At 39.3% G+C, this 26,772-nt stretch overlaps 2 protein-coding genes across 2 annotated transcripts; one reads left to right on the top strand and one right to left on the bottom strand.

Annotated features, from left to right (window-relative positions):
• The first annotated feature begins 3,260 nt into the window (after positions 1–3,260).
• On the top strand, positions 3,261–21,327 carry LOC143297449 (uncharacterized). The gene is made up of 5 exons (XM_076609829.1): positions 3,261–3,571; positions 12,488–12,567; positions 13,493–13,569; positions 14,217–14,296; positions 15,360–21,327. The coding sequence occupies exons 1-5, from the start codon at positions 3,507–3,509 to the stop codon at positions 15,520–15,522; spliced, it is 465 nt and encodes a 154-aa protein (XP_076465944.1). The 5' UTR covers positions 3,261–3,506; the 3' UTR covers positions 15,523–21,327.
• Positions 18,902–26,741, bottom strand: LOC143297448 (peroxisomal membrane protein 11B-like). The gene is made up of 4 exons (XM_076609827.1): positions 26,598–26,741; positions 24,889–25,004; positions 23,527–23,690; positions 18,902–22,668 (listed from the first exon to the last, which is right to left on the bottom strand). Exons 1-4 carry the CDS (start codon positions 26,666–26,668, stop codon positions 22,249–22,251), a joined length of 771 nt encoding a protein of 256 aa, XP_076465942.1. The 5' UTR covers positions 26,669–26,741; the 3' UTR covers positions 18,902–22,248.
• Positions 26,742–26,772: the final 31 nt, after the last annotated feature.

The raw sequence follows: 26,772 nt of genomic DNA, 5'->3' as shown, positions 1-26,772 counted from the left end.
GAAATCTTGTCACTCTGTGTCATCTGTTCTGGAATCAAAATTGACAACACATGGTCTTGGGCACTTATTCTGGCAATATTATGGGTTCACATTGGCCCAGTCTTGCTCATATTTGGACCAGTAGATAGATAGGAACATAATACTTTATTAATCAAACTTTTATTTCTTTGTTTTATTAGGACAAATGCATCAAAATAAGTGGGGGGTTTTTTGTTTGTTTTTTTTATAATCTAGATTGCATTGTGATTGAAGGTTGACAGTCTGTCTGTTCCTTTTATTTTACAGGGTTTAGAACACAGGTTCTAAAATAACGCGGAAGGTTTAGATAGAAAGACTCATCCCATGCAGAAAATAAGTTAAAATGTGCACCAGGCAACGGGGCTATTGGATATTGAAAGAATCAAACCAGCGCAGGAAGTGTAGACCCTGAAACAAAGTAAGGGCACTCAGGCTTTTAGGCCAGTGATACTTTATGCTTCCCTTACACACAGCTAAACTAAAAGTACACAGGAACAAATCCACAGCGTCTTTTGTACAACACAAATGCACAACTTCTTTTGAACTGCAGCCCAACTTAACGAAAATTCACACACACACACACACACACACACACACACACACAAAACAAAACAAAACAACAACAACAAAAAACACCAGCCATTATCAGTATCCAATTAGCATTTAATCAAAAATACTGATTACAAAAGGTTGGGTTTTTTGTTGTTGTTGTTTTAACATTGGAAGTGCCAAAAATCATTGAATTTAAGATGTGTGTGTACTTTGCAGAATGAGGCTTTTTATTCTTCACAGACATTTGTTAGTAGTTTGGGGGTGGGGAGGCCAATATTGTACAGGAGATGGTGGTTGTGGCTGTTTTGTGAAGGACCAGAAAGAATCATGCAAGGAAGTTGTAGTGATCTGGTGTGAACATCATTGTCATCAAGCATGTTTTGTAATCTCATGGGGATTCTGACTGAAATGTGTAGCATAGTTCCATCACACTTCAGAGGTTGAGAAGGTTAGCAATAGAGATGATGATGTGGGGAATATCATAGTTTTCAAGTAGGCTTTAGCAGGTACAGCCTTTAGGACAATGCCATTTTGATTTTAGTTGTTAAAAAAACAAACAAAAAAACAAATATTGGCACATATATTTAAAAAGTATTGGCATGTTAGATATTGTAGGAATTTTAAAAGAATTTTCTGTTAATTGTGAGTGAAATGATGTATGCTCTACAAACATGCTCACACATATATAAGTAACCGCACGTGTGTGCATGCGCGCACACACACACACACACATGTACATGCACACATGCATGCAAGCACACACATGCATGTGTGCACACATAACACTCACTCACACACACACACACACACACACACACACACACACACACACAAACACAAACAGAAACACACAGAGTTTTATGGTTGTCTTAGTGTCGTCTTCTGTACAAACAGTTATTGTGGATGCCTTGTACTGTGGCAGGAAACTTAAATGTTGTTTAATAAAGGTATTTCCAGTTGTTTCATCTTGCCTCGTTTTTTTGTGTGTGAAATATACATGTAGCAAACACCAAGAAATGTGCATGAATGGCAATTTTCTTCTTCACTTTGTCTCTGTACATGAATGGCCTATCACTTCTCTTTCTCTCTATCTCTGTACATGAATGGCCTTCTTCTCTCTGTCTCTATCTATGAGCGGGTCTTCTCTTTCTCTCTGTCTCTGTACCTCTCTTTTTTTCTTCTTCTTCTTCCTTTATCAGTTTATATCTGTGTCTTTTTTCTCTTCTCACAACTTGTTTTTGTTTTCTTTCTTTTTCATTTGTTGGCCAATGAACACACAGCCACGTTTAGCACAATAAATGATGAATAAAAGTGAAGAAGAAAGAAAAGTGAAGAAAAAAACCTTTACATGCATTTGCTCCATGGACTTGCATGCGATTAAGGCTACAGAGACTACCCTCCAACCAACCACTGTCCCCCAAGACCCTCTCCCTCTTTTAAAAAGAAAGGCTGAGGGATATTTCCTTTTTCTTCATCCCTTTCTCTCCTGGAACACATATAATATTTTTTCTTTACTTTTATTTGATTATTTCTGTCTCTGAGTACCTACCTTCAATTTACGCTAATTTCTGCATGCATGCCTGTTTTTTTGCTTTGTCGTTCTCTTCCCACCAGCTCCTCCACATATCTGCATGTGCACATAAAAAAAACAACAACAAAAAAGTTACCCAAAAATTAACATTGAGACTCATCTTTAAGTACTATACATCATACAAAAATTACCAGATGTACAGACACTCAGAAGGGAAGGAGGAAGTTGCAAGACCACCCCCGCCTCCCCCCTTTTTTTTTTTTTACTCTTCATTCTCAGACCTTTTAAAAACACACTCTCCCTTTCTAATTTTCCTTGCAAACATCTTGACACTTCTCACAAATCCATTGAAACAACAGAAAGCTAGTTATTTTATACACACCAGAATAAATTAATGAAAGAACAGTGTAATGAATTGACTCTGGTGCATCAACACACACAAACATGCACGCGTGCGTGCACAGACACACGCGCGTGCGCACACACACACACACACACAGAGTAAAATATGGCATTCCAGCAGATTGGAATGATGCTGTTGTTTGAGGGACATGGTGGCAGTCTCCACTCTGGGGGAGACGCTCACTCAGTCTGGCTCTGCGACTAAGCCATTATTGTTGTTAGTAGGGGCTTAGTAGGTGGTGTCCTAAGTACATTAAATCAGAACAGGCACCACTGAACACCACAGAAGTGACTCAGCAGAAGGGCAGGGTCTCCTCTGGTGTGTGGCCTCCTGGCGACCTAACATCGATGGTTCCCTGCGGACTGCCGACGCTGGGAGTGTGACAGGCGAACTCGGGTGTGGCTGAGTTTAGGGGACTCGGAATGAGCGGCGTGGGAGTAATGGCACTGAAAAGGTGCTGATGACGGGACAGGGGGGGGGGGGGGGGGGGGGAAGTTATTGGAGTTAAAGTGATATGTTTATTCCTTTCTTTTTAATATTACAATTCCTCAATTTATAATAGCAAATAGGACTGGACTTTTGATATAACACTCAAATTATATATAATAATGTATAATAAGAAAACGTGTTAAAAAAGAAAAAGAAAAAAAAAGCGCTTTTGAGTGATTTTACATGATGAGAAGAATAGAAAATAAAATGTTCTGGGTAAAAAGATGTATGATTAAGGGGAGCTTATTCCCATAGAAGTGACATGGCCAAGATGGCTGTCAAGTGAAACGAAAACTGTCTGCAGTTGTTTTCCTTGCTTTTTGGTGCGAGAAAATCGGATATTCCGCTGACTTTCAAGACAAACAGAATTCTTACTTTTCGTAAAATTTGTGCTCATTTATACAAGCTGTTTTATCGAGACATTCAGCCGACTTTTACCTTGATTCTTTTATTTTTATCCCCAAGCACGGAGAAACTAAGAAACCGATATCAGTCATCCGCTTCATCGTCATTATGGCCATACCCACCGACTATTGCAACAAGAAGCGTATGGCAGCTTCTTGTGCTGTACTAGTTTTGTGAGTTTTTAAATTAACCTCTCCGCATGTGTCTGTCAGTTTGTGAGTGTGTATGCACACGTGTGTGTCATGCGTGTTTCTTTCAATCTTTCTGCACACCATGATAATGGTGTTTTATACGTCTTCAGGTTACTTTAGTTTTATCCCATAAACCAAAAGGGGCGAAAGGGAATCAGTTGTTTTGTGGTGCGTGTACTTGTCTGTATATGGCTCAGTGTGTGTGTGTGTGTGTGTGTGTATTTGTGCAAGTGGGTGTGTACATATACATGTATGTAGTTATATATTATAATGTACACATGTCTCCCCAACTGCATGCATCACAAACAAAAATAATTGTTATAACAGTTAAATGAAATTAAACTGAAAGACAAATTTATCAGTATTACAATTTACCGTTATGTTATTTTGGCTTAGAATTATGTAAAAAAAGTGTAAGTTGTGAGAAGGAAAAATCTTTCTTGTTTGGATGCCATGTTTGACACTATGACAGTTTCTGTTGTCTTAAATTTTACTTCATTTAAGTTGCAATTCAGCTTTCTAGTTCTAAAGATTGTTTAAATAAACATAAGCAATGTAGTAATTATATTCCAAATACATCAGAAAATGAAATCAAGTATACAGTATAGTTTCCCTTTGCAGATAAATATAGTTCTAACTATTAGTATTAGTAAGTAAATAAGTTTCTTAGATACAGACATTTTACATGTCCACCTTGCCTGGTGGTACGCGCATGCTGTCAGCAAATTTGTTTTTGACCACAATGCACACACCTCAGATTACTGTATTTGATACAAATAATGTGTTTCATGTCGTATGCAGGTCACAGAGGGAGTTATTGAACTATTGAAACAGACTGGGAATTTTGCTTCTTCTTCTTCTTCCTCGTTCACCTCCCATTAGATGAGCAGCCCGGTGTCAGCTTGGGAATTGTTGCTGAAACATAAAGTCTTTGAAAATGTTTTTGAAAAGTGTGAAACCAATAGAAAGGGCAACTACAGGTGCAACAACTGAATGGTTAAAGCATTTGACTTTCAATCTGAAGGTCCAGGGTTTGAATCCTGGTCATGACGCCTGGTTGGTAAAGGGTAGAGATGTTTCCTACCTCCCAGGTCAACATATGTGCAGACCTGCTAGTGCCTGAATCCCTTTCATATGAATGCAGAAGATCAAATATGCATGTTGAGATCCCATAATCAATGTCAGCGTTCAGTGGGTTATGGAAACAAACATACCTGGCATGTACCACCCTGAAAACGGAGCATGACTGCCTACATGGCTGGGATATACATATATATATAGTCTCTGATGTTTTTGGTCTGCTCATTAGGTTAGCTTGAACATTTGCATTTAACAGTGCATGGGCCATTGACTTAAAACCATACACTTTGTTTAGTTTAGAAAGCAAAATGAGAATTTGATTAAAGAACACAGAAATTGCCAGGGAATTTAATATGTTCAGTGCCAGAGAATTTATATATATATATACACTTTATATAGTCTTCTCCCCTTGCCAGGCTATTTTGAGGACTCAGGGGTAATAGATTACCAAAAATTCTATCACACAAACTAATAGCTCTAGATAGAGAATGAAAGTAAATGTTTTTCTAAAGGAACATGAAAATTGAAAGTGTATTTTAAATCGAAGGCTTTTTGTTTTTTTCCCAATTATTTTCAATGTAGATAACTAATCAGGCATTTTAAAGTGAAGTTGATTTTTAATTTCATGCAATAAAAAAAGTCTGTTTCCACCCCCGTAGAATGACATCCAAAAAGAATACAAACAAAATACAGATGGAAATAGCAAGTTTATTCATTGTCTGATTATACTATTGCTAATATACATATGGAAGAAAATGGCTTATTAGTTTATGATAACAATCACAACTTTTGCAGTCATGTAACTGTAAGTGAATAACTGTCCCAGCATCAACAAATCATGTTGTTAGAAAGTGAGCTGTCATGCTTTTCTTACAGCTAAGAGCGTCCCCCTTTAGAGAAGGCACTCTGGTGATATTCCCTTCCTCCTGGTTGTAACTGATCTGACAAAGTGCCAGCTGTGCATCCACTTTGCCTCCTCTATAAAGAAATCGATCAACTTATCATTGGTAATAAGCCTGAAAAAATTAAAAACATGTGATTCCTGTCTATTATCTGTCAACCCTTGGTTTCATGAAAATCATGGATTTTTGGCTGTCATTCTTGGTAGTTGAACTCTGTGAAAAGACAGTTCCCTGACGATTGGGGTCGGGTCCCCTTACCCTCCCTCTGTCTGGCCTTTGACCTGTCATCTTATTTCACTACTCTGTCTCTCCTCCCCTTCTTCTCAAATAACTTTAAAGTACCATGCCTTCACTGTCAGTCTGGGTCACCTGCTAAAAAATTATGTCAGAGCAGATAGATGGTCTGCAGAAAATGTCAAATGTTGCTGTCAGTTTCGTTACTGTCATTGTCATCACCTTTGTGCTCAAATGAATCGTAAGACAAGATATATCCATCTCTCATCATTACACTTCTGTACAGCTTGCAAAGTTCTGTAAATCCGCTGTCTGGGACCACTGCCTTCATTTGACAGTGTCCGACGCCTTTTTGGCATGTGAGGTAAACCCTCTTTCCACGCTGGCTCCAAGTGGTCCAGTTAGCAAATCACTTAATCAGTTTTTTTTAATCATTAGTGAGAAGAAAGGAGTCTTCCACCTGATGAATACTCATTTAAATAGTTTTGTATTTATAATCCAGGCACATGAAACTGATCATTCAGAGTCTGTTTATGTTCATCATACCAAACTCTGATGACGGAAAGATTGAAACAGATGCAGGAGGTCTGTGGACATCTTACGGGTGCTGTGGCAATACTTTGAGGAGGACATCAGCTGACATTAGCACTGAATGGGTTCATCTTGGATTGTTTTTTTTAATGTCTCATTTGTACATTCACCTGCTGACAGGTACAGGTACAGGTACAGGATTGGGGACTTTCCTATAAGCCTTCTGGCTTTTTAACGTCCCTTCACTATTGTCTTAATCAAGTGTTGCACATGCGCCAGGAAAAAGTTTCTTGTTCACTGATCAAAATCAAATGGTTTTATTAGAGATTTTTCATCATTGTCGATAAGATTTTTGAACTGGTTAATAGTGTTAGCTGTTTTTGTTGAGTTAGTCAGTGCATTCCAGCCTTTCACTGCTCTAAAACTAAAAGACGATTTACGAACATTTGTTCTACAATATTTAATGTAAAGATTAGTATCTGAGTTTCTGGTAACTTGGGATTTGCTAGTAGAGAAAAAGGTGCTATGATCAATGTCGACCATTCCGTTCATTATCTTAAAAACTAGTATCATGTCTCCTCTATATCTTCTATATTTTTGGGAGTGCAAATTCAACTGTCTCAAACGACTTTGATAGTCAAGATCTCTAAGTTCTGGAATTATTTTAGTTGCTCTCCTTTGTACTTGTTCAATTGCTTTGGACTGTCTTATTAATCTGGGATACCAAATTGTATTGCCATATTCTAGGATAGGCCTAACAATTGTTTTATAAAGGTTGACAAAGATATCCTTATCCAAGAATGTAAATGTTCTCTTGATAATACCCAGTACTTTGTTGGCTTTATTTATCACTGCTTGGATGTGTGTATCAAAAGAGAAGTTTTTATCAAATATTACTCCCAAGTCTTTTTCTTCATTACATTCCGAAATAACCATAAAATTCATGTTATCAATTTTCATTTTATATTCATTTTTAGGGTTATTTTTTCCTAGGTGTAGCACTTTACATTTTGTTGCATTAAAATATAGATTCCACTTGTTATACCAGTCATATAGGTTGTCTAAGTCATTTTGCAATTTTAAAAAATTCTTAGCTGTATCATAAAGTTTAGTGTCATCAGCAAATATCCTGCAACAACTACTAACACAATCTGGAAGGTCATTTATAAAAATGGTGAATAAAATAGGTCCAAGAATGCTACCCTGGGGTATTCCACTCAATACTTGTGCATTTGGTGAAAGACTATTTCCAACTCTTACCCTCTGACTTCTCCCCAACAAGAAACTGCTTATCCATTTCAATACATTCCCATTTATCCCATAATCTTTTAGCTTTTTTATTAACCTATAATGTGGCACAGAGTCAAAAGCTTTTTTAAAATCTAAATATATGATATCTGCAGATTCCTTTTCTTCTACTAACTGGGTTAAATCTTCCATTACCTCTAACAGTTGAGTTATACATGACCTCTGTTTTCTGAATCCATGCTGGCACGGAGAATATAAATTATTTGTAATCATAAAATTAACTAATATATCTCTAACTAGTGATTCTAATACTTTACATGCCACACATGTAAGACTTACTGGTCGGTAATTACTTGGATCAGATCTAGTACCCTTTTTAAATATTGCTGTGACTACTGCAGTCTTCCAGTCATCTGGAACCTCACCTAACTCTAATGATTTATTAAATAATGTACAGAGTGGTACTGACAATTCCTCACTAAGTTCCTTCAGTACACGTGGAGGTAATTGATCTGGGCCCTGAGCTTTACTATGGTTAAGTGCCTGTAATTTTTCTTTTACTGCTGTAGGAGTTACAATAAGATCACAAAGACTGGAATCACATTTTGGCTCTTTTGACCCAGTAGGAATATTTCTTAAATCTTCTTAGGTAAAAACACTAGCAAAGAAAGTATTTAAAATATTTGCCTTATCCTCATCACTTGCTGCCAATTTTCCATCTTCTGTTTTCAAAGGACTAATACCTGTATTTGATTTTGTTTTAGCTTGTACATATTTCCAGAAATATTTTGGGTTTGTTTTACATTCTCTGGATAGTCTTTTTTCATAGTCTCGTTTGGCATTCTTTATTATGTTATTGCATTTATTCCTAGCTGTGATGTACTGTTGGTGATCATATATTTTTCTTGTTTTTAAATACTTCTTATACAAATTATATTTCTTTTTAACACTTTTCTTAACTCTGCCTACCATCCAAGGTGGTTTTAAACTTTTGTTTTGACCTATTGAGATTTTTGGAATGTGTTTCTCCATGCTATCTAGTATTTTTGTTTTTAGGTATAACCAGTAGTCATTAACTGATTTTCCTTCTAGGTCACTCCACTGAATTCCCTTTAAATCTTGTCTCATATTCATATAATTACCTTTCCCAAGGTCATATTTATAAATTTCCTCTTCCCTTTGTGCACATTTATCTATATATAAATTAAAAGTAAGTGTATCATGGTCACTTTTTCCGAGTGGGGCTAAATGTGTAATGTCTGATATAAATTTCTCATCATTAACTAAAACTAAGTCAAGGAGATTTGGTTTCTGTTCTCCGCGTCTGCGGGTTGTATTGGTTACCATTTGGCATAAGAATGAGTCTCTTAAGCATTCACAAAAAGTATTATTGTCTTGATTGGTCCATTGTCCATTCCAGTTTATTGTTGGGAAGTTAAAGTCGCCAACAATACACACTTTATCATGCATTTCTATTTCTTTATGTTTCAGTAAATTATATAGTTCCTCTACATTTTCAGTGGTGGAGCTGGGGCTCTTGTAAATACATCCTATAAGCACTTTCTCATTATCATTTGATAAGAATTTACACCAAACACTTTCCTGGAAAGGTTGTTCATTTAGTGTTGCACATTCTACAGCATGGAGAGATACATGTGTATAAATGGCTACTCCCAACTTGGGGTCTCTGTTTTTAAAGAAGTCATAACCTGGTATGTTATATTCAGATTCATTAAAATCCTTTTGATTCTTAGCAATAATTTCAGTCAGAGCTATAATTTTTGGTTTTAAATCTTCAATGATAGTTAAAAATTCACTACGTTTATTTAAAAGGCTATCTACATTGGAATAAAGGAACACACACTCATTTTCATTCACACTTTTTACACTATGTACAACTGTTCTTCCTTGGAGTCAATGTTTACCCTTTGGCTTGTCCTGTGTATCATCACCAGGACCAAGCTTCTTGGGTCTCTTGACTATGGCACCCCCTCTTATGATAAGATCTTCTTCTCCCCTCTCAGATCTCTTCTTTAACTCCTGTTTCAGCTTTTTGAAAGCCTCTCTCTCTTTTGGTGTTCAGTCATGATTGATATACCTTTTTTCCTCCATTTTATTGACTCCAAAGTTCAGTTTGTGTGCATTCTTCATAATCTCACTCTTCCCCTCTTCGGTCTTCACTGTGACTCTGAGCAGACGGGGTTTCCTATCACTACCTATTGTGAACCTGCCAAGTCTGACTGGATTTTCCAGTTCCTCTGCTACTTTTTCATCTGTGACTTTCGCTACTAGCTTTTTTGCTATCCTGAGGTCTTCAAGTTTTCTTTCTTCAGCAGTATCTGCCTGACTTTCTTCAGCATTCACTATCACTATGTTCTGCTTTTTTTTTTCCCTCTCTTGTTGTTCCTCTAACACCTCAGTGACTTTCTGATCAACCTTCTCTTCAATCATTCTCTCTGTCTCTGAGGCTGAGTGCTTGTCCTCTATTTTTTGCATCCTGGTGTCCATTGTTTGCATCATTTTTAGGATGATATCAAGCTTTGCCTCTAAGCGGGTTTTGTTTGGGTCAGGGGCCTCGTGCTTGCAGCATTCAGTGCAGAACCACTGAATGTTTGCCTTACTGTTCTCAAGGACTGAATATTGGGCATCAGTAAGGGCTGAGCATCCCTTGTGGCTCCATTCCTTGCATCCATGGCACTCTATAGCAGGCTCTTTCTCATGAATGGGGTCTTCACACGTGATGCATGCAAACAATGTCTTCATGCCTTTTTCCTTTTCTTCTAGCTTGGCACTTGTGGCCATCTTTTTTGAGCCTGATCCTCTACGGTTCGCTCCCGCCATAGCGAGGAGTCTAGTGGTACACACTGAGTCACTGGGCCTGGCTTAGCGTCGACTGCTAGAACTATATGTACACTTTAGCGTTGGCGTCGACTGCTACAGCCGCGTACAGGCGAGTGATAAGCGATAAACTAACACTTACCTTAGCCTTTACTGTCCATTTATACGATGAATAAAAAGTGCACAAAAAGTAAAAATGTTACCTGATTATCCAGTACGTAGAATTTCCTCGTTAAGAAAAGAGTATAAAAGTGCAGCAGTGCATTAAAACGTAAACAAGCTTAAAATGAAAGTGAAAAATGAAGGTGCTGCCTCGGTGTGCAAGTGACAGTTCAAAATCTTAGACCTTGATACAGCGAAATTCACTGGAATAAAAATTCTTTCAATGAAATATAGGCCTAACACAGCCCTTATGATTATATAAAAACTTTACGGTCGTCTGTCACGTTTATAAATTTATAAATTTAACTTATTTAGTGAAACTTTGAGGAGCTCAGTCAAACAACCTTATCAGTAAACATCAGCATGGCTTTGTCACGGGAAGATCATGCACCACGCAGTTGCTAGAGGTACTGGACGAATGGACAAGCATCCTGGATGATGGAGGGAGTGTGGATGCAGTATACATGGACTTCCAGAAAGCTTTCGACACTGTCCCTCATCGCAGGCTTCTTCTGAAGGCAACTGCCCATGGTATTACAGGCAAGGTTCTGGGGTGGATAGACGCTTTCCTGAGGAACAGGCGCCAACGAGTAGTCGTCAACGGCTCATACTCCAGGGAGGCAAACGTCTCAAGTGGCATTCCTCAGGGGAGCGTGCTTGGTCCCCTCCTCTTCGTCATCTTCATCAACGACCTACCACAAGGCATCAGTTCATCCGTAAAAATGTTTGCGGATGACACAAAAGTGTACGCAAGAAGTGACGAGGAGGGTGCCACAGAGCTCCTGCAAGATGACCTGGGCAAACTGGAAGACTGGTCACAAAAATGGCTGCTGAAGTTCCACCCACAAAAATGCAGTGTACTCAAGCTGGGTAACAGAAAGTCAGAGGCGAAGTACCACATGACAAGAAAGAGCGGGGATGGAAAGGATTGCTCTGTTGTATTGACAGAAAGCGAAACAGAAAAAGATCTTGGGGTCGTCATTGACAACAAGCTCAAATTTAAGCAGCATATCGCTCAGTGCACATCCAAAGCAAACCAAACACTAGGAGTGATACGGAGATCCTTCGACCACCTGACAGAGGAGACATTTGTCATGCTTTTCAAAAGCATGGTGCGACCAATCCTGGAGTATGGACATGCAGTCTGGCAGCCTTACCAGAAAACCCTCAGCGCCGAACTGGAAGACGTTCAGAGAAGGGCAACACGATTGCTGGCGTCAATGAAGGACAAATCATACCCAGAAAGACTGAGGGCCCTTCATCTACCATCACTGGAACACAGGCGTCTCAGAGGGGACATGATTGAGGTCTACAAATACCTGCACGCCTTCTACAATGTAGACAATCCCAAATTCGAGCTTGCCGACAATAGCAGAAGAGACCTCCGAGGCAACCCCTTCAAGCTGACGAAATCCAGATTTCGCCTGGATATCAGAGGCAACTTCTTCTCAAACAGGGTAGTTGCCGGATGGAACAGCTTGCCAGACAGTGTTGTCACCACCCCTTCCCTGAACTCCTTCAAGACAAGGCTAGACAAATATTGGGAGAACCATCCAGCTAGGTTCTCCCCTTCCTGTCTAGAGTAATGGACTCACAAACCAGTGACCAAACCACAAATGCACAAAGTCGTAGGAACAACGAACAGGCAAATAAGCCTCAATCGTTGATCAAGTCAAGTCAAGTCAAAACACGACCGCCATCCAGCGCATGCGCACAATATTTCCTGATAAAAGTTATAAATTCAGTATATAACTGTATAATGTGTATTCATCAATGTTTTGTACTTATCTGCCAGGTTGTCCAGTGTGTGTGTGTGTGTGTGTGTGTGTGTGTGTGATTTTACACGACATCTGATGGACCTTTTATTGTGGTTTTGATTCTGTTCAGTTTGTGTTAATTTCAGGATCACCTTGGTGACCATTGCCTTTCAGAGTCACTTTTCCTACACAGCACAGCTGGAACAACAGATTCTGTCTCACAAAGGTAATAAAGGGAAAACATAACCTTTGCATGAAAACATGAAGAATTGTTTAAATCTTCTGTTTGTTTTTCTGAACGTTTTGCCAGAAGAGAATGATGTATATATTTTGAAGGTGACATTTAGTGTATATATATCACACACACACACGCACGCACTCATGCACGCACACACACACACACACCATCAGTATGTGTTGTTGTCTTCAATCTTACATCTTTAATAATAGGAAGAAAAAAAGTGGGATGTGGGAGGAGGTGGGGAAGGGTTACAAGTACTGAAGTAGTGGAGGAGGTTGGTCTTATGAGGAGTATGTGCATCACTGCATATGAACCAGTTATACTTGTGTGTTTAATGTTATGTGCATGAAAACAGGAAAAAGAAAAATTAAAAGGAAGAAATATGGAACAAAATATGATGGGTAGAATATGTGTGTGTGTGTGTGTGTGTACTTTTTATCATGAGCGGTCATTATATGTCATTAGATATCAAGCATTCTCTAAGTATGAGATAATTTGGCAGTTATGGACTGCCCATTAGTGATCATGTTTGTGCATCCCATATATTATGGTTTTACACATAAAGAATGAAAGAGATAGGAAACTTTCAGTCATTGAATGTCCATGCAGAGTGGCACATGTGTTGTGTTCAGCTTATATTTTTTTTCCTTAAAAGGGCTACAAAGTCATCTGGACTTAAATCGGTGTGATCAGATTTGTGTGTGTCTATTGATTTGTATGTGTCTATTGAGTTTTGTTTTGGAAGGTCTACGTCCATGTGTTTTGATGCGGGATTCATCTATGTAAAGCTTCATCAGAGTAGTGTTTTTAAAACAGATGTTACTTTTTTTTCTTTACAGATCTGATTTTATTTACTTCTTTTTTTCTTTCAGTTGTGGTTAAGAATGTGTGGTGGTGATTTTTGTTGCAGCCAAGGCAAACAGTTCATGTGGAAAACAGGAAATGAAAGTGCTGTCAGCCTGCGAAAAGTGTCCACGAGAAGAACTGGTGAGTCCTGTGGCTCAGCAGTATGACCTGACAGAAACAAGACATTGACAGACCGAGCAATTTTCAGATTATTGTGCGTTTTTACTGGAACAGGTTTTAAAATTTTTGTATCCGCTGTCATTCAGATAGTGAGATGAAGGTGGAGAATCTGTGGTAAAGGTGCATGACAGAACTGAGTACATTTCTATTCAGCATCTTTAAAGCTTACTGCAGATCATGTCATCTTTAACTCTTGACAGTAGAAGTTCTTTGCTTTGCTTTTTACACGAGTAATGTACATGCTGACATGCACGTGCACGCACGCACGCAAGCCACATACTCCCACACACACACACACATATATATATGTAGTTGCACATGTGCAAGTGCAGAAAAGGTACTAAACCTCTGTGTGTGTGTGGGTGTGTGTGTGTGTGTGTGTTTGTGTCGTGTGGGTGTGGGTGTGTGTTTGCATGTGTGTTTGTGTGTGAGTGAGTGTCTGCGTGTGTGAGTGAGTGTGTGCGTGTTTGTGTGTGTGCATGATTGTTTGGGTGTGTTTGATGTCTGTATGGGTGTGTTTGGTGTCTGTTTGGTGTGTGTGTGTGTGTGTGCATATGTGTGTGTGTTTGTGTGTGTGTGTGTGTGTTGTTGTTGTTATTTTCTGGCAGAGAAATGAAGAGCCGTTCTGCATGGAGACGGGCTACAAACAGCAGGTGGAATGTGCAGATGGTCGCCACATGTACAACTGGTAAGTCATCCATATGGCATCGTGTACTGTCAAACTGATGCAAACTATTCACTTGGCAGGTTTGCTTATTTTGGCCAAATTTTGTGGGTAATGCAGTAATAAGATGCCCCCCTTGGCTTGTTCTGGTTTTGCCAATCAGCACCTTTCCCTCCATTGCATCAGTTCTCCTTTTATTCATTCTGTGGCGTACTATGACAGTACTGGGCACAAATGTAAGTTTTGTCATGGTGATCATATACTATGCAGTACCAATGATCTGCCATTTTTGGAGTTCTATACTGTACCTTGTCAAGCTTGTGAAGAATTCAAAGAAACGGAGGAGGGCATTGCCCTAATACATTGCATGGGGGGGCTTTGGGGAGGTGAGAGGTTTGTTAGCTGCAGTAAAAGGAAACGCTGGCCCCTTTAACCATCAGCCATAGTTTATCAGAATTCTGCAGCTAAAGGATATTTTAACAGGTTTTCTGAAGGCAGCAGGGCTACCTCCGTGATGTGTTAGACAGGGTGGTGAGGTTGGAGGCCTCTCAAGTGGGAATGGCTCTGACCTCATTGGTCAGAGGAATAGAAGAGAGCTAGCGTCTCTCTCAGCTTGCTGGTGCAACCCCCCCCCCCCCCCCCCCCCCCCTTGGCATTGAGGCATCCTTGGGTCAAGGTTGTGCATGGATGAGCCATCTAAGCTGTTGTTTCAGGTGGCTACTCAGCTTGAGCGATGTTGCTTGTGACTGTGCAGACTAATATGGGAATGGCAGTCTTCTTTTTTGGAAAGGTGGCGTCAGTCTGTTCGGAGTTGCCGTGCTCCTTTTTTGTTTGCCTGTTTGATTTCAACAGCGTTTCTTCCTCAGTCTTGAAATACCGCAGCACAATCAGAGTAATCCACAGAGAGACTGCATGCCTACCTCAGTGACCCCCCCCTTTTTTTTTTTATTAAATCTGTTACAGTTTCATTAATAAGTGTGTTCCTGAGATAATTAGAGTTGTTTTCATTCACTTTAAAAAATATCATTATTGTTGTAATTTTCATTATCATTATTACTGTTGTTGGTATTCATTTTGTTTGTTGCAGGTGTGACATCACGCCAGCTGTAGAAGAGCGACAGTTCTGGCTGTTTGAGCTGGCAGCCCTTCTCATCACGTGTGCATCTTACACTGTAGTGTACGTGCGTCAACGTAAGAACGATCAGCTCCTGATGGAGAAAATCAACAGACAGATTGGACTTTCAGCGTGATGATGCTTTTGCTTGGCAGTGGCTTTCTGATGAAGAGCGAGACCAAGAGTGAGAATGTGTGGGTGTTGTTGTGTGCATATATTATGTAAACATGAGTATGAGTGTGTGTGTGTGTGTGTGTGTGTGTGTGTGTGTGTGTGAACATGCATATGCAGTTGTTCCTGCGTCCATGTGCATATCTGTGGTCTGCAATTTAGAATCCATTTTAAGCTGCTATATGATAGAAATATAGGCTTCTGGATGTGAATAAAGTTCTACCAGGACCATTCCTAGTGGTTTAGAATGCAACAATAGTGGTTATTCAAATATTCACACCATCTAACCGTTATTATATAAACAGCAGTACAATGGGAGAGCTGTAGAAATGTCCAGTTATTGATATATATTTTTCATCATCTGGCAACCCTAATTATCTCTTCTGTCATATTTCTGGTGAAGAAAATTTAAGGATGAAAGCAGGAAGATGGATATTCTCTGTATTATCATAAATTTTATTTTGCAGTATTATTTTGATACTAAATGTTATAATGTTACATACATTAGGGAAATTCCTCTGCACACACAAACACATGTTAGTGTTATAAAGTTGTTGTTTTTTTTTTGGTTTGATTTTTTTGTTTTTGTTTTCGTGGAGTGGTTGTGTAAAAAGGCTGTGTATCTTCTCTCCGCCTTCCACTCCTCACCTTGCCACCCATCTTCATGATGACTGAGCAGTAAGAAGTATGTGAGGAAAAAAGGGATTGCAGTACTGTGAATTCAAATCAATAGAGATTTAGGGTTATTTATTTCAGGGGCAAATTTTTGCTTGGTTCAGTTCTGCTGGTGGATTGAAAAAAAAAAAGATTATAAATGAAGTTTAAAAAAAAATTATTGTGGGTGTGTTTCTGCTTGATTCTAATTCTGCAAATATGTAAACCCTGCGCCAAAATGGCTTCCTGTTTTGCTGAAGAGTTAAGGACACATGTCTGTGATCTCAGAGTGTGCATGAAAAACATGTATCCTGTGTGAATATATGGAAAATGTATTTTACATGAAATGTGTTGCAGCGTTTGAAGAGCCAGTATGTTCTTATAAACATGAACATATTGTCTGTGTGTAAAATCCATTTGTATATGTATATATTTGTATGCATGTGGTAAGGAAGAAAGAAATTAGGTGAAATGACAATGGCCTTCATGGTGTTTTCCCATCCTGCACAACTAGACTCCTTGCGTTTCTGTGAGATTTGGTTCAGTTTGCAGATTTTGAACAGGACTAGTTTGGGCATACTATGATTTTAATGTAATCAATATTTAACTTGTGGGATTCTAAGTGGTAATTTGAGGTGCACTAACTAGAAAGCTAGTGGAAAGAAAGGAACAAGTCTGGTTCTCCTGGTTCCTTGGGTGAAAGCTTTTGGTAAAAGAGCTCTTTGTTTTGTTTTATTTTTATTTTAGAAATGAAAATATAACCTTCTGAAACTTGCATCTTTTTTCTTCTTCTAATGTACTTGTAAATAATTTCAAATTCAAGCTAGAATTAATCATCACACGTAAATTCCCAAGCTGGCAGATTTCAGTCTTTATGCTTTGGGTTTTCCTGAATTTTGAAACTGGACAAATTCCACCTCGTGGAATATGGAACAAGTGGGTATATGTAAAAATAAGATGTGTGAAGTGGGATTGTATGACTTGTGCATTCAGAGGGAAAATGTACATGTGTGAGTATAATTTATGAGGTTTGTATGATATGATAAATGGTGTATTGTCCAGTCTGTTGGGAATGTAGATATGAGCTTGAATTTCATTTATCTTTTTTGCTTTCTTGGGCTGCAATGGTCACATTCACTTTTACATGTGGGCTTTTATGTTTGTTAGTTTTTTTATTTTGCAATATAGGCAGCTGCACTATGTTTTCAGAGGTATGCATGCCAAGTACAGTCAGTGTTTCAACAACCCACTAACACCGACATGGATTAAAGGATCTTTAATCTGCATATTTGATCTTATGTATGTGTACACACGACAGGATTAAAACACTTGTTTCATTCTCTTGTGTACATAACAGAAGAGAAGATGAAATAACGATCTAGTCTAATAAGTGTTTACTGTTGTTGGGACAGCGGTTAGAGAATGAGGAAAGAGCGTAGTCTCTCTTTATCAAGTAGTGTTGAGACTTGCACAGTTATACATTTGCATGTGGTAAAATGACAGCTTTAGCTGGTAGGTTGATTTTGGAGAGTGGATACAAATTTCTATCCTTAACCTACCAGTGCCTGAGATCGGATAAATTTCCATCCTTAACCTACCAGTACCCTCAGATGGAAACTCCAGTGCTTTAACCATTCAGCTACCATTGAGGCCGTCATAGCATGGATCATGGCATAATCTGTTTATTTCATGTTCAGAGCTGCATCTCCCACATGGACTTTTTCTTTGAGTGGACCTTTTGTTTTTGTGTGTGTCAAAGTCAAAATGGTTTAATTTGTTAGGCATTTGGCCCATACAAATTGAGTTCACATTCAGGAAAATGCTGAATACAATTAATGAACAGATACATTCCTGAGTGCTCTTTACTGAATATTCTTTGTATACAAATTTACAGTCTTGAAATTACGTCCTCGCTTGTACCAGACAGCAGCAGTGCTAGCTTGAATATTGAAGGATGCCTATAATATTTAACAGATATGAGTTTACTTTGCAAATCAGTGTACTTCGGAGAAACTAACAAAAAATGCAATTCAGTTTCCAGAACATATGGACAAAAAGGGCTGGTGACATTTCGATTCACATTAACTGTATGAAATTCAACTGACTTTTATGCAGGCTGGTACATTCTGCTGGGGGCTGATGCATACTGGGTGTGCACATTTTGCCATGACTGAGCCAGCACTGATATAGATCATGGAGTCTCCTGTCTGTGACACACAAAGGGGACAAAGGTAGCAGAACATGGTCTGAGGTCTAAGATCGGAATGTGTGAACTTGGTAGATTGGAAGTAATTGTCTGCCTTCAACTGTAGCATTAGTGATTGAAATCTAAGACATGTTGACACAGTACACTGGAAAAATATCCCTGCCTTTTGCTGCTACAGAAGTGATTGAAATATAAAATATATTGATGTGGTACACTTGAAAAATACCCCCCACCAGCCCTCACTCCCTTTACCCACTAGGCCCTGCAGGATCTGAATCCAACATTCTGAATGGATTTGGAAGTCCTGGTGCAGACATCCAACTGTCTTGCCAGTTGGGTCATGGTTTTAAAAAAAGGAAAATGAACACCTCCTCCAAACACAAGAATGCCATATGCTCTGGAAAATTTATTGATCAAGTTGCTGAATTGATGAACCTTGTAAAAAGGACTTAGTTTGTTCGAGAACTGTTCAGTTTTCAAAAAGTTTTTTTTTTTTTTCACTCATTTACTTTCATCCTGGTTTGTTTGTTAGCATGTTTTGCATAGCTGTTGAGCTTTTTCTAATCCACTTTTTTTTTCTGATGAAAGTTTATCATTTGCCATGGAGTTATTACCTTGATGTGGAGAGATTACATTGTACATTTTGAACAGACAGATATACATGAGTGAACTGAGACTGCACACACACACACACACACACACACACACACACACACACACATCCTGTTTTTCATCTACACCCACACTGATTTTCTGTACAGATTCACATGATGAAAATAACATTGAAAAATATTTTTACTGTATTAAATCATTTTATGTTCACTTGATGGTAACAGAATAAAATTGAGATTTGTGGTTACAAGACAGTGTTATAAAAATAAGATTTCATTAACTGGACTATTTCTATAACACAATTCTTAATATCTGTCTGCCTGCTGCTGACTGTCACACACACACACACACACACACGCACACACACACACACTCACTCGCACATTCAAGATGCACACTACACAAAGCATATCTTTTTGTGTGTGGGTGTGGGTGTGCTATTTCTAGATTGGGCAAGTTTCATTGTTACTCACTCAGACAGTGGTCGACATTGTTTTTAAACCTGCTGATTTGAGATAAAGCTAGGTATCAAAGGTTAAAACACAAGATAACATTGTTTACCATCCTCTCGAAACTAGAGTGGTATGGGTGACATTAATACAGTATAAAAATAATCTCAGCTGAATGAAAATATGCACCCACACTGACAAAAATGCATTTATCAATAACAGTAACATAAATGGTTACACACATGCACATACCCTCACACACTCAACACACAGAGAAAATTACGAAATGTTACTCAACAAGAAGCTATATTTAGTGATGGTATCTATATTTAGACTACTGATTGTTGTATAGCTGGATTTAGAACAAGCAGAGATGTGGTGACCAAATGATTAGTATCCTTTATTAATAATACTATAATTAACATAGATATCATTAAATATTATATATGTGTGTGTGTGTGTGAAACTTATATTGTTCCAATTATAATACTTATAATAGTTACATTAAAATAATGAAGGTGCAGGAACAAAAACAAACATTGCAAGATACACATTTCTGGAAATGATATAACAAAATGGTATAAGCACTCTCATGACACATGCATGCTTTCTTGTGCTCACCAGCAGCCACACACACACACACACACACACACACACACACACACACACACAATGAAATCATCAAGCTTAACATATCCACTGAAAATCCGGGTTAGTGGCGTCTGCTTGTCAAGCTGATTGTCCATAATAATATATGATAGCTACACACTAGAAAGGATGGAAAATGAATGGTTTAAAATTAAATGTTTTTTGATTTGTATCACATGCATGTCTTTTGGGGGGTGCAAGGGGTGGTGAGAGAAAGTGGACAGGGTGTGGGGGTGGGGAGAAGTGTTTTTAAAAAAAAAGAAAACATCTGGTTAGAACATAGTTATATACACATAAGCTTAAACAACAGAACAACTTTCAGTATCATGAGCATGTATCAAATAGAGGAGGGTATATATCCCCAATCAATCCATCAAGTATGAAAAACTTATATGTAGAAAAATTTGTTGATTCAGTATCAATGCTTGTGGATGAAAACTGGGGACTTAGAAGCGGTCCAACACTGACGCGAGCTCTCTGTGGACTGCTGACACTAGAAAGTGTGTAGGTGTTCGACCAAGCCTAGGTGTGTCTGTGTATGGGGGATCAGTGGTGTGAGGGTAATGTCACTGACTAATGCCACTGAACAGCTTGGAAATCATGGGGAAGAAAAACAGAACATACAAAACAAAGCTAAAACCAAAGGACCACACAATGTAAACCAAAGGACCACACAATGTAAACTGCTCCTGTGAATTTGTTAATGCAATGTCCATACCTCCAGGCATGTTTCATATCACAACTGAGCATGAGATTAACCTGGTCATCACAAATTATTATTATATTCATCACTATATCATGCTGTCATTATCATCAATCTCACCTTTATTATTATCATGATCCATTGCACCCCCCCCCCCCCCCCGGAATATGCATGTACTTTCTGTTCCCCCCCCCCCTTTTTTTTTTTTTTACATATGAATTATTAGAGATCATTTTTTTATTGTGATACAAAATCATCATCATTGTTTGCTGTAACTAGTTTTTCCATGGCACAAAACAGTTTTGTATGAAATAATGTTCATCCAACTAACAGCTCAGCATGAAATGTTATGCACAATAAAAACAAATAAACAAAACAACAACAGCAAAAATATATATTAACACAAACACAGTACATGTAATTGAATCAATACAATGTTATACCAACTTTCCTCCTCCTCCACCTTATTTCGCTCTGTACAATGAAAACCAACAAACACGACAACTATGCGGAGAAAACTAAAGTACTACGGCAGATAACCTCCCGGAAGTAGATAACCTCCCCTTTGTCCCCCTGGCTAGCACCCTCTTTTGACGGCAATATGCCATCACCAGCGCAGTGAGCAGGGAGAACAGGAAGCGGGGAGGATGAGAGGGTGTTAAGTTTGGGTCACGGTAAGTATGTTATTTAAACGTAATCTTAGATAGAAAATTTCCTTTTAATTACACATACTTAACCGTGACCCAACTAGTGCAGAATAGCTCGACAAGGTGGAGGGCTCGCCTGTTCTAACCTTTATTTCAATGAGGTTGCAGCCTCTGGAATGCTTCTAAAATGGTATATGACTGCCAACCCCCCCCCCCCCCCCCCAAATCCCAATCTTTAATTTTTTCTTCCTTGAGTGCTATCCCCTGGGCTTTTCATTATGATAAAACAAATTAAAAAAAAAAAAACATATTTTTTTAAACCAACAAAACAAAGACGTTCATCATTAAGAGAAAAAAGATGCAGAATCTGATATACTAATTGTCACCCTCAATCTAATCCCATCTCTTTGTCTTTCTAAGGAATTGTTTTCTGGAATGAATGTGTACATATGTATGTCCCCAGTTCTCAATGAGCACCATTTACACGGATCATTAAATAAACAGTCTTATTTCATGTCAAATGACCAATTGTCAAAAACTGGAAGACAAGATTAAAACTGAACTCTTTTTCATCTGTCTGCTTTTATTTTGTATAAATCCAATGATAAAAAAATAAACTTTTTTTATTTGTTTCCTTTTCTTTTGTATAAATGCAATGATAAAAACAACAACAAAAAATAAACACCACAACCTTAATTTCCCCTTCTCCTCTCACCTCCCAACTCATCACCCGAAGAAAAAAAACAACATCAAAGCAACCCAAACACACACTTCAGGACGGCACCAGTCGCAGCATGGGCTGCCAAGTGGTGGCGATTCCAATGACGGAGGAGATGACTCCGGCCAGACCCTGCGCCCCTGGTGACGCCTGTATGTGCCCCAGGGCCTCCAGCGGCAGCACCAGATCAGACAAGTTCTTCACAAGGTCCAGCACCAGAGGTTTGTTCTCCGCCAGGCATCGCCGGATCACCTGGTTCCTGGATGGCACCCTTTTCCCGGCCTTGTGCCGGATGTTGTTGTTCTCAGGGATGTCTCCTGTCAGCTTGTGCTGCTGCTGGGTTGCTTCTGCCTCTCGACTGCGCAGCTCTTGAGACAGGATGTTGGCCATGTCGTAGAGGTCTCTGATGATGCCCAGAGTGAGAGTGATGAGCCAGAACTTTGCCGACAGCTCATTCCACTTCTCTTTGTCCACCTGGATTAAGGTACAGAGAAATCATCACCACCAGATTTTGAAAATGGAGCACCACAAACACAGAAGAAGAGAAAAGAACTGCCATGTCAGACGCTGAAGAAGCATTTGTGAACAGGGGGCAGGGCCAGGAATTCACGAGCTCAACCTGAGGGGTAAGAGACTAAGACTCAATCTCACAGGTGCCACCCACATAAAAGCACTGCTGTTACTATAGTATAATAACATTTACAATGATTTCAAATTTTTTACCAATGTTGGAAGTTTACTCAAATCTAGTCATTGTGAAAGAAATTGCATGAAGGATATATACAAAAACTGTGCATCTGAATTTGAATGTTCCTTCATAAGTCTCTTCTCTTTTCTACTTCTATAATTGCAGGCAGCAACTCCCACATTCGCTTCTGTCCACAAGTGGGTGAATCATATAATCATTCTCCTACCACCGTTTAGACAGCCATGCTATTTTCACAGGTATGCATGCTGGGTATGTTTACAATTCCATATCCCACCAAACGCATTATGTTATCGGATCTTTCATGCGCATATTTGACCTTCTGCATATGTATACACAAGAGGGGTTAAGACACAAGCAGGTTTCCATGTAACTATCTTGACCTAGGACTGCAGAAGACTGAAAAAAAAACCCAAAGCTGCCCTTCCCCACCAAGATGCTTAGAAAACTAGATTGAAAGTCCAGTGAACTAACCAGGTACCAACACCTTTATCAAAACCAGGACCCTTAGAAAGCTACATTGAAAGTCCACTTGGCTGTTCTGTTCATCCTTCACAAACAATTTTGAAAGAGTACTACTGTGCTTCTATGAATGCTTTAAAATATTTTAAAAATCATATGAATACCTTAGCGATACCGATGCGACCAGCCAGAACAATGTGATCAAAGAGAAGATAAAGTGCCTGGTTCAGTTTGGACACTGTGATGGTCCAGCGAAGAATGCTATCTGAAATGTGAAGACTGTTCAATGCTGAATGGACAAAGTCAACACTCTTCCCAACTCGGAGAACTGCAACAGAAAAGAATGCATATTTGGTTGATTAACAATTAAAAATAAGATAAAATGAAAGATTTCTTTTTTGCTCTGCCACCATATAATTTCTATGAAATAGGTTTTACCCAAAGATACAAACTGACAATGTAAGAAGCAGTTAGGCTAATATCTCTTCAAACACACACACACACACACACACACACACACACACAATGTGCACACGCACACACCTTAAAGTAAATTGATGTTATGCATTTGAATAATCTCAAATTTGAAAACAAAAATTAACATTTTGTTGAGGCTGCACTCTTATATCACCCCAAGCATCACTGATATTACCAGTCTTTGAAAATGGATCTAAAATCATGGCCCCACCTCTGCATAGTAAGACTACATATTTCACTGATATCAAAAGCTTTGTGCTTTACTTTGAGAGTCCCATCCTATACACAGAAAATCATTCCATTCTTTTTAACTCTTTCACCACCCAAGTTTCTGTGTGGGAAACGCTCTCCAGCACCAAATATTTTAGATACAGTGCTCTCAGTCACAGGCTTTGTTTCAAGTCAAAACAACACAATGGACTTGTTCACTTTTAACTCAGTCAGTGGGCACATGTTAGTCATTGTTCTATTGCAGTTGTCAAGCTTTGCTACAATGTGAAAACTGGTCTTGTTAACATGATCCCTTGAAGCTGACGAAAGTCGTCTATGGCGGTGCACTGTCTAGTCAACTGAAGTTGCCTATGGTGATGAAAGAGTTACTACAAATGAAGTATTGTCATTACTCATGGCACTTTAATCACATGCTCCCTATTAGCTCTATACTTATTAATGTCCTACCACTAAAAGGAAGTCATGGAAAACACACATACTACCATTATGTACTAAATCCATACACTATCACCAAGAAATAACTTAAAAAAAACAAACAAAAAAACTTGATCAACAAACAAACTGACAGATCTAATTTGAAACAAACTAGCTGCAACATTAAAGAAACAATCTGTTCATAGTATAAGAAAAATTAATGAACAACTGTTTGGAACAAAAATTCTAATAAACACCACAGCATGTCAGGTAAATCCTTTTTCAAGCTTACAAAAACCACTCTAAGAAGATCTTACACTGTAAACAAACTACTTATCTTTTTTAACTGGCTTGTGAGAGTGTTTAGGATCTGGCAGGACAAAAAACAAAATAAACTTTCTTACATTTCCTGCAGGTGCTCAGAGCAGTGCTCAACAGCTGTAGTTTCCGGACTGAATCCTCAGCCAGGTCGGCTTTCTGGAGCTGCCATGAGATAAACTTGCTGCAATATTGCGCCAATCTGCACATTCACAGAACTAGTTACACAGCTGTTGGTGAATAAATATAACACACAAATATGTGAGGATGTGTGTGTGCACATAAATGTGTGTGCACACTTGCCTTTATAAACATGGCAGTGTCTGCACATGAGAATATATATATATATATATATGTATGTGTGTGTGTGTGTGTGTGTGTGTGTGCGTGTGTGTGTGTGTGCACTTCTTTGCAGCACTTGAACAAAAGACACCTGGGTAATATCGCTTGAAAAGGGCTGTAGTTATGTTCTTCTTCTTCTTCCTGTTAGGAGTCCACGGTCATCACGTTGACCATTCTGACACTATAATGGGGAGGAGCGCAGCAGCATGACCCACCTTCCTAGGTGATGGAATGGAGGGGGTAGAAAAATGGTGGGCCCAGGGGTTGGTGGGTGGGTGGGTTGGCGGTGGGGGGGGTGGGGGGGGGGGGAGGAAGCCATCAACTGTTTCAGGCATCAGGACCAGGCCTTTCCGGCTACTGAAGCGGCCCCTGGGATCAAGCCCAGACCGGCAGAGCCCTAGTCCCTCACTTGACTTACTTTGGATGATGGCGGGGCAGGGCTTTTATTAAGACATTCGGGACATCCTTGAGGCAAAAGCTTCAAGGGAAGGGGTGGTGACAGTAGCTTCTGGTAGTGAGTTCCACTCTCTGATGGTACGCGGCAGGAATGAGAATTTCCGTTAGTCAGTGCGGCATGATGGTATTCTGTACGCTTGATTGTGGCCTCTCCCTCTTCTGTTCTTTTGTATGAGGTTGTTTGTTTCGACTTTGGCCAGGTTGTGACCGATTTTGTAGAGCATGGCGAGTCTAGCTGATTTCCTTTGCTGTTGTAGTTTGGGCCACTTTAGTTGTTCCAGCATATTTCCGACACTTGAGGTGTTTCTGTGTCGGTTTAGGACGAATCTCGCCACTCTGTGTTGTACTGCTTCGAGCTTGTTGATGTCGTCTTTATGGTGGGGGTCCCATACAGTGGAGGCGTACTCAAGGATGGGCCTGACGAGGGACTTGTAGGCTCTTTCTTTGATGGTGGTGGAGCCGATCTTCAGGTTCCTACGAAGGAAACCCAGTGTGCGGTTGGCCTTTGCTGCTACGGCATCAATGTGTGCATTCCAGCTGCTGTTGCTCTGTACTGTCACGCCGAGGTACTTAGTGGAGCTGACTGTTTCCAGTGTATGGCCGTGCAGGGTGTAAGAGCTCTCCCTTACTGTTCTACATCGCGTCATGTTGAGGACGTTGCACTTCTTCGGGTGGAACGACATGTCCCACTGGCTCTCCCAGTCTTCCAGTCGGTGCAAGTCCTCCTGTATGATGCCCTGATCCTCGGTTTTCTTCCGTCCAATCGATTCTAAACTGCTTAACATGTAAACTTACTGTCTATTGAAGTTATGACCAAGGACTGACATAGTGCTTTATCATTGTTTTTGTACTCAGTGTGTCGGGATGTTCACCTTTCATGTTTTTATCACTTCTGAGAAAAAGACGTAACTTCGTCATTAATATTTACTTTTGGTTGACCACCACTCGTTCAACATATACTCTTTTTTTTCTAATCGCCACTCGGTTCAAAACTGACCTGAATAATTTGTCTCTTCCGCTTGCTTGGGAGTTGAACTTGACAATCTTGTCAACCAAATGACCCTCCATTTTCAACTATGATCACTGCGTCAAGATTCTTGTTCCATCAGACTTTCATGCGTGCCAGAACCGTCTGCTATGAGCAAAGGTTGGATGCAGTAACTCCCAGATAA

This window comes from Babylonia areolata, chromosome 22 (assembly GCF_041734735.1).
Source record: "Babylonia areolata isolate BAREFJ2019XMU chromosome 22, ASM4173473v1, whole genome shotgun sequence".
NCBI classification, from domain to species: Eukaryota; Metazoa; Mollusca; class Gastropoda; order Neogastropoda; family Buccinidae; genus Babylonia; species Babylonia areolata.
The sequence above is the reverse complement of the archived record's forward strand: the minus strand, read 5'-3'. Positions and strand labels throughout refer to the sequence as shown.

Coding starts and splice junctions, on each gene's coding strand:
- LOC143297449 (XM_076609829.1), top strand. CDS start 3,507: ATGGCCATACCCACCGACTATTGCAACAAGAAGCGTATGGCAGCTTCT. Junction 13,570..14,216: donor AGTGTCCACGAGAAGAACTG/GTGAGTCCTGTG, acceptor ATTTTCTGGCAG/AGAAATGAAGAGCCGTTCTG. Junction 14,297..15,359: donor GGTCGCCACATGTACAACTG/GTAAGTCATCCA, acceptor TGTTTGTTGCAG/GTGTGACATCACGCCAGCTG.
- LOC143297448 (XM_076609827.1), bottom strand. CDS start 26,668: ATGGAGGGTCATTTGGTTGACAAGATTGTCAAGTTCAACTCCCAAGCA. Junction 25,005..26,597: donor GGAAGAGACAAATTATTCAG/GTCAGTTTTGAA, acceptor GTGAATGTGCAG/ATTGGCGCAATATTGCAGCA. Junction 22,669..23,526: donor GTCGCATCGGTATCGCTAAG/GTATTCATATGA, acceptor ACCTTAATCCAG/GTGGACAAAGAGAAGTGGAA.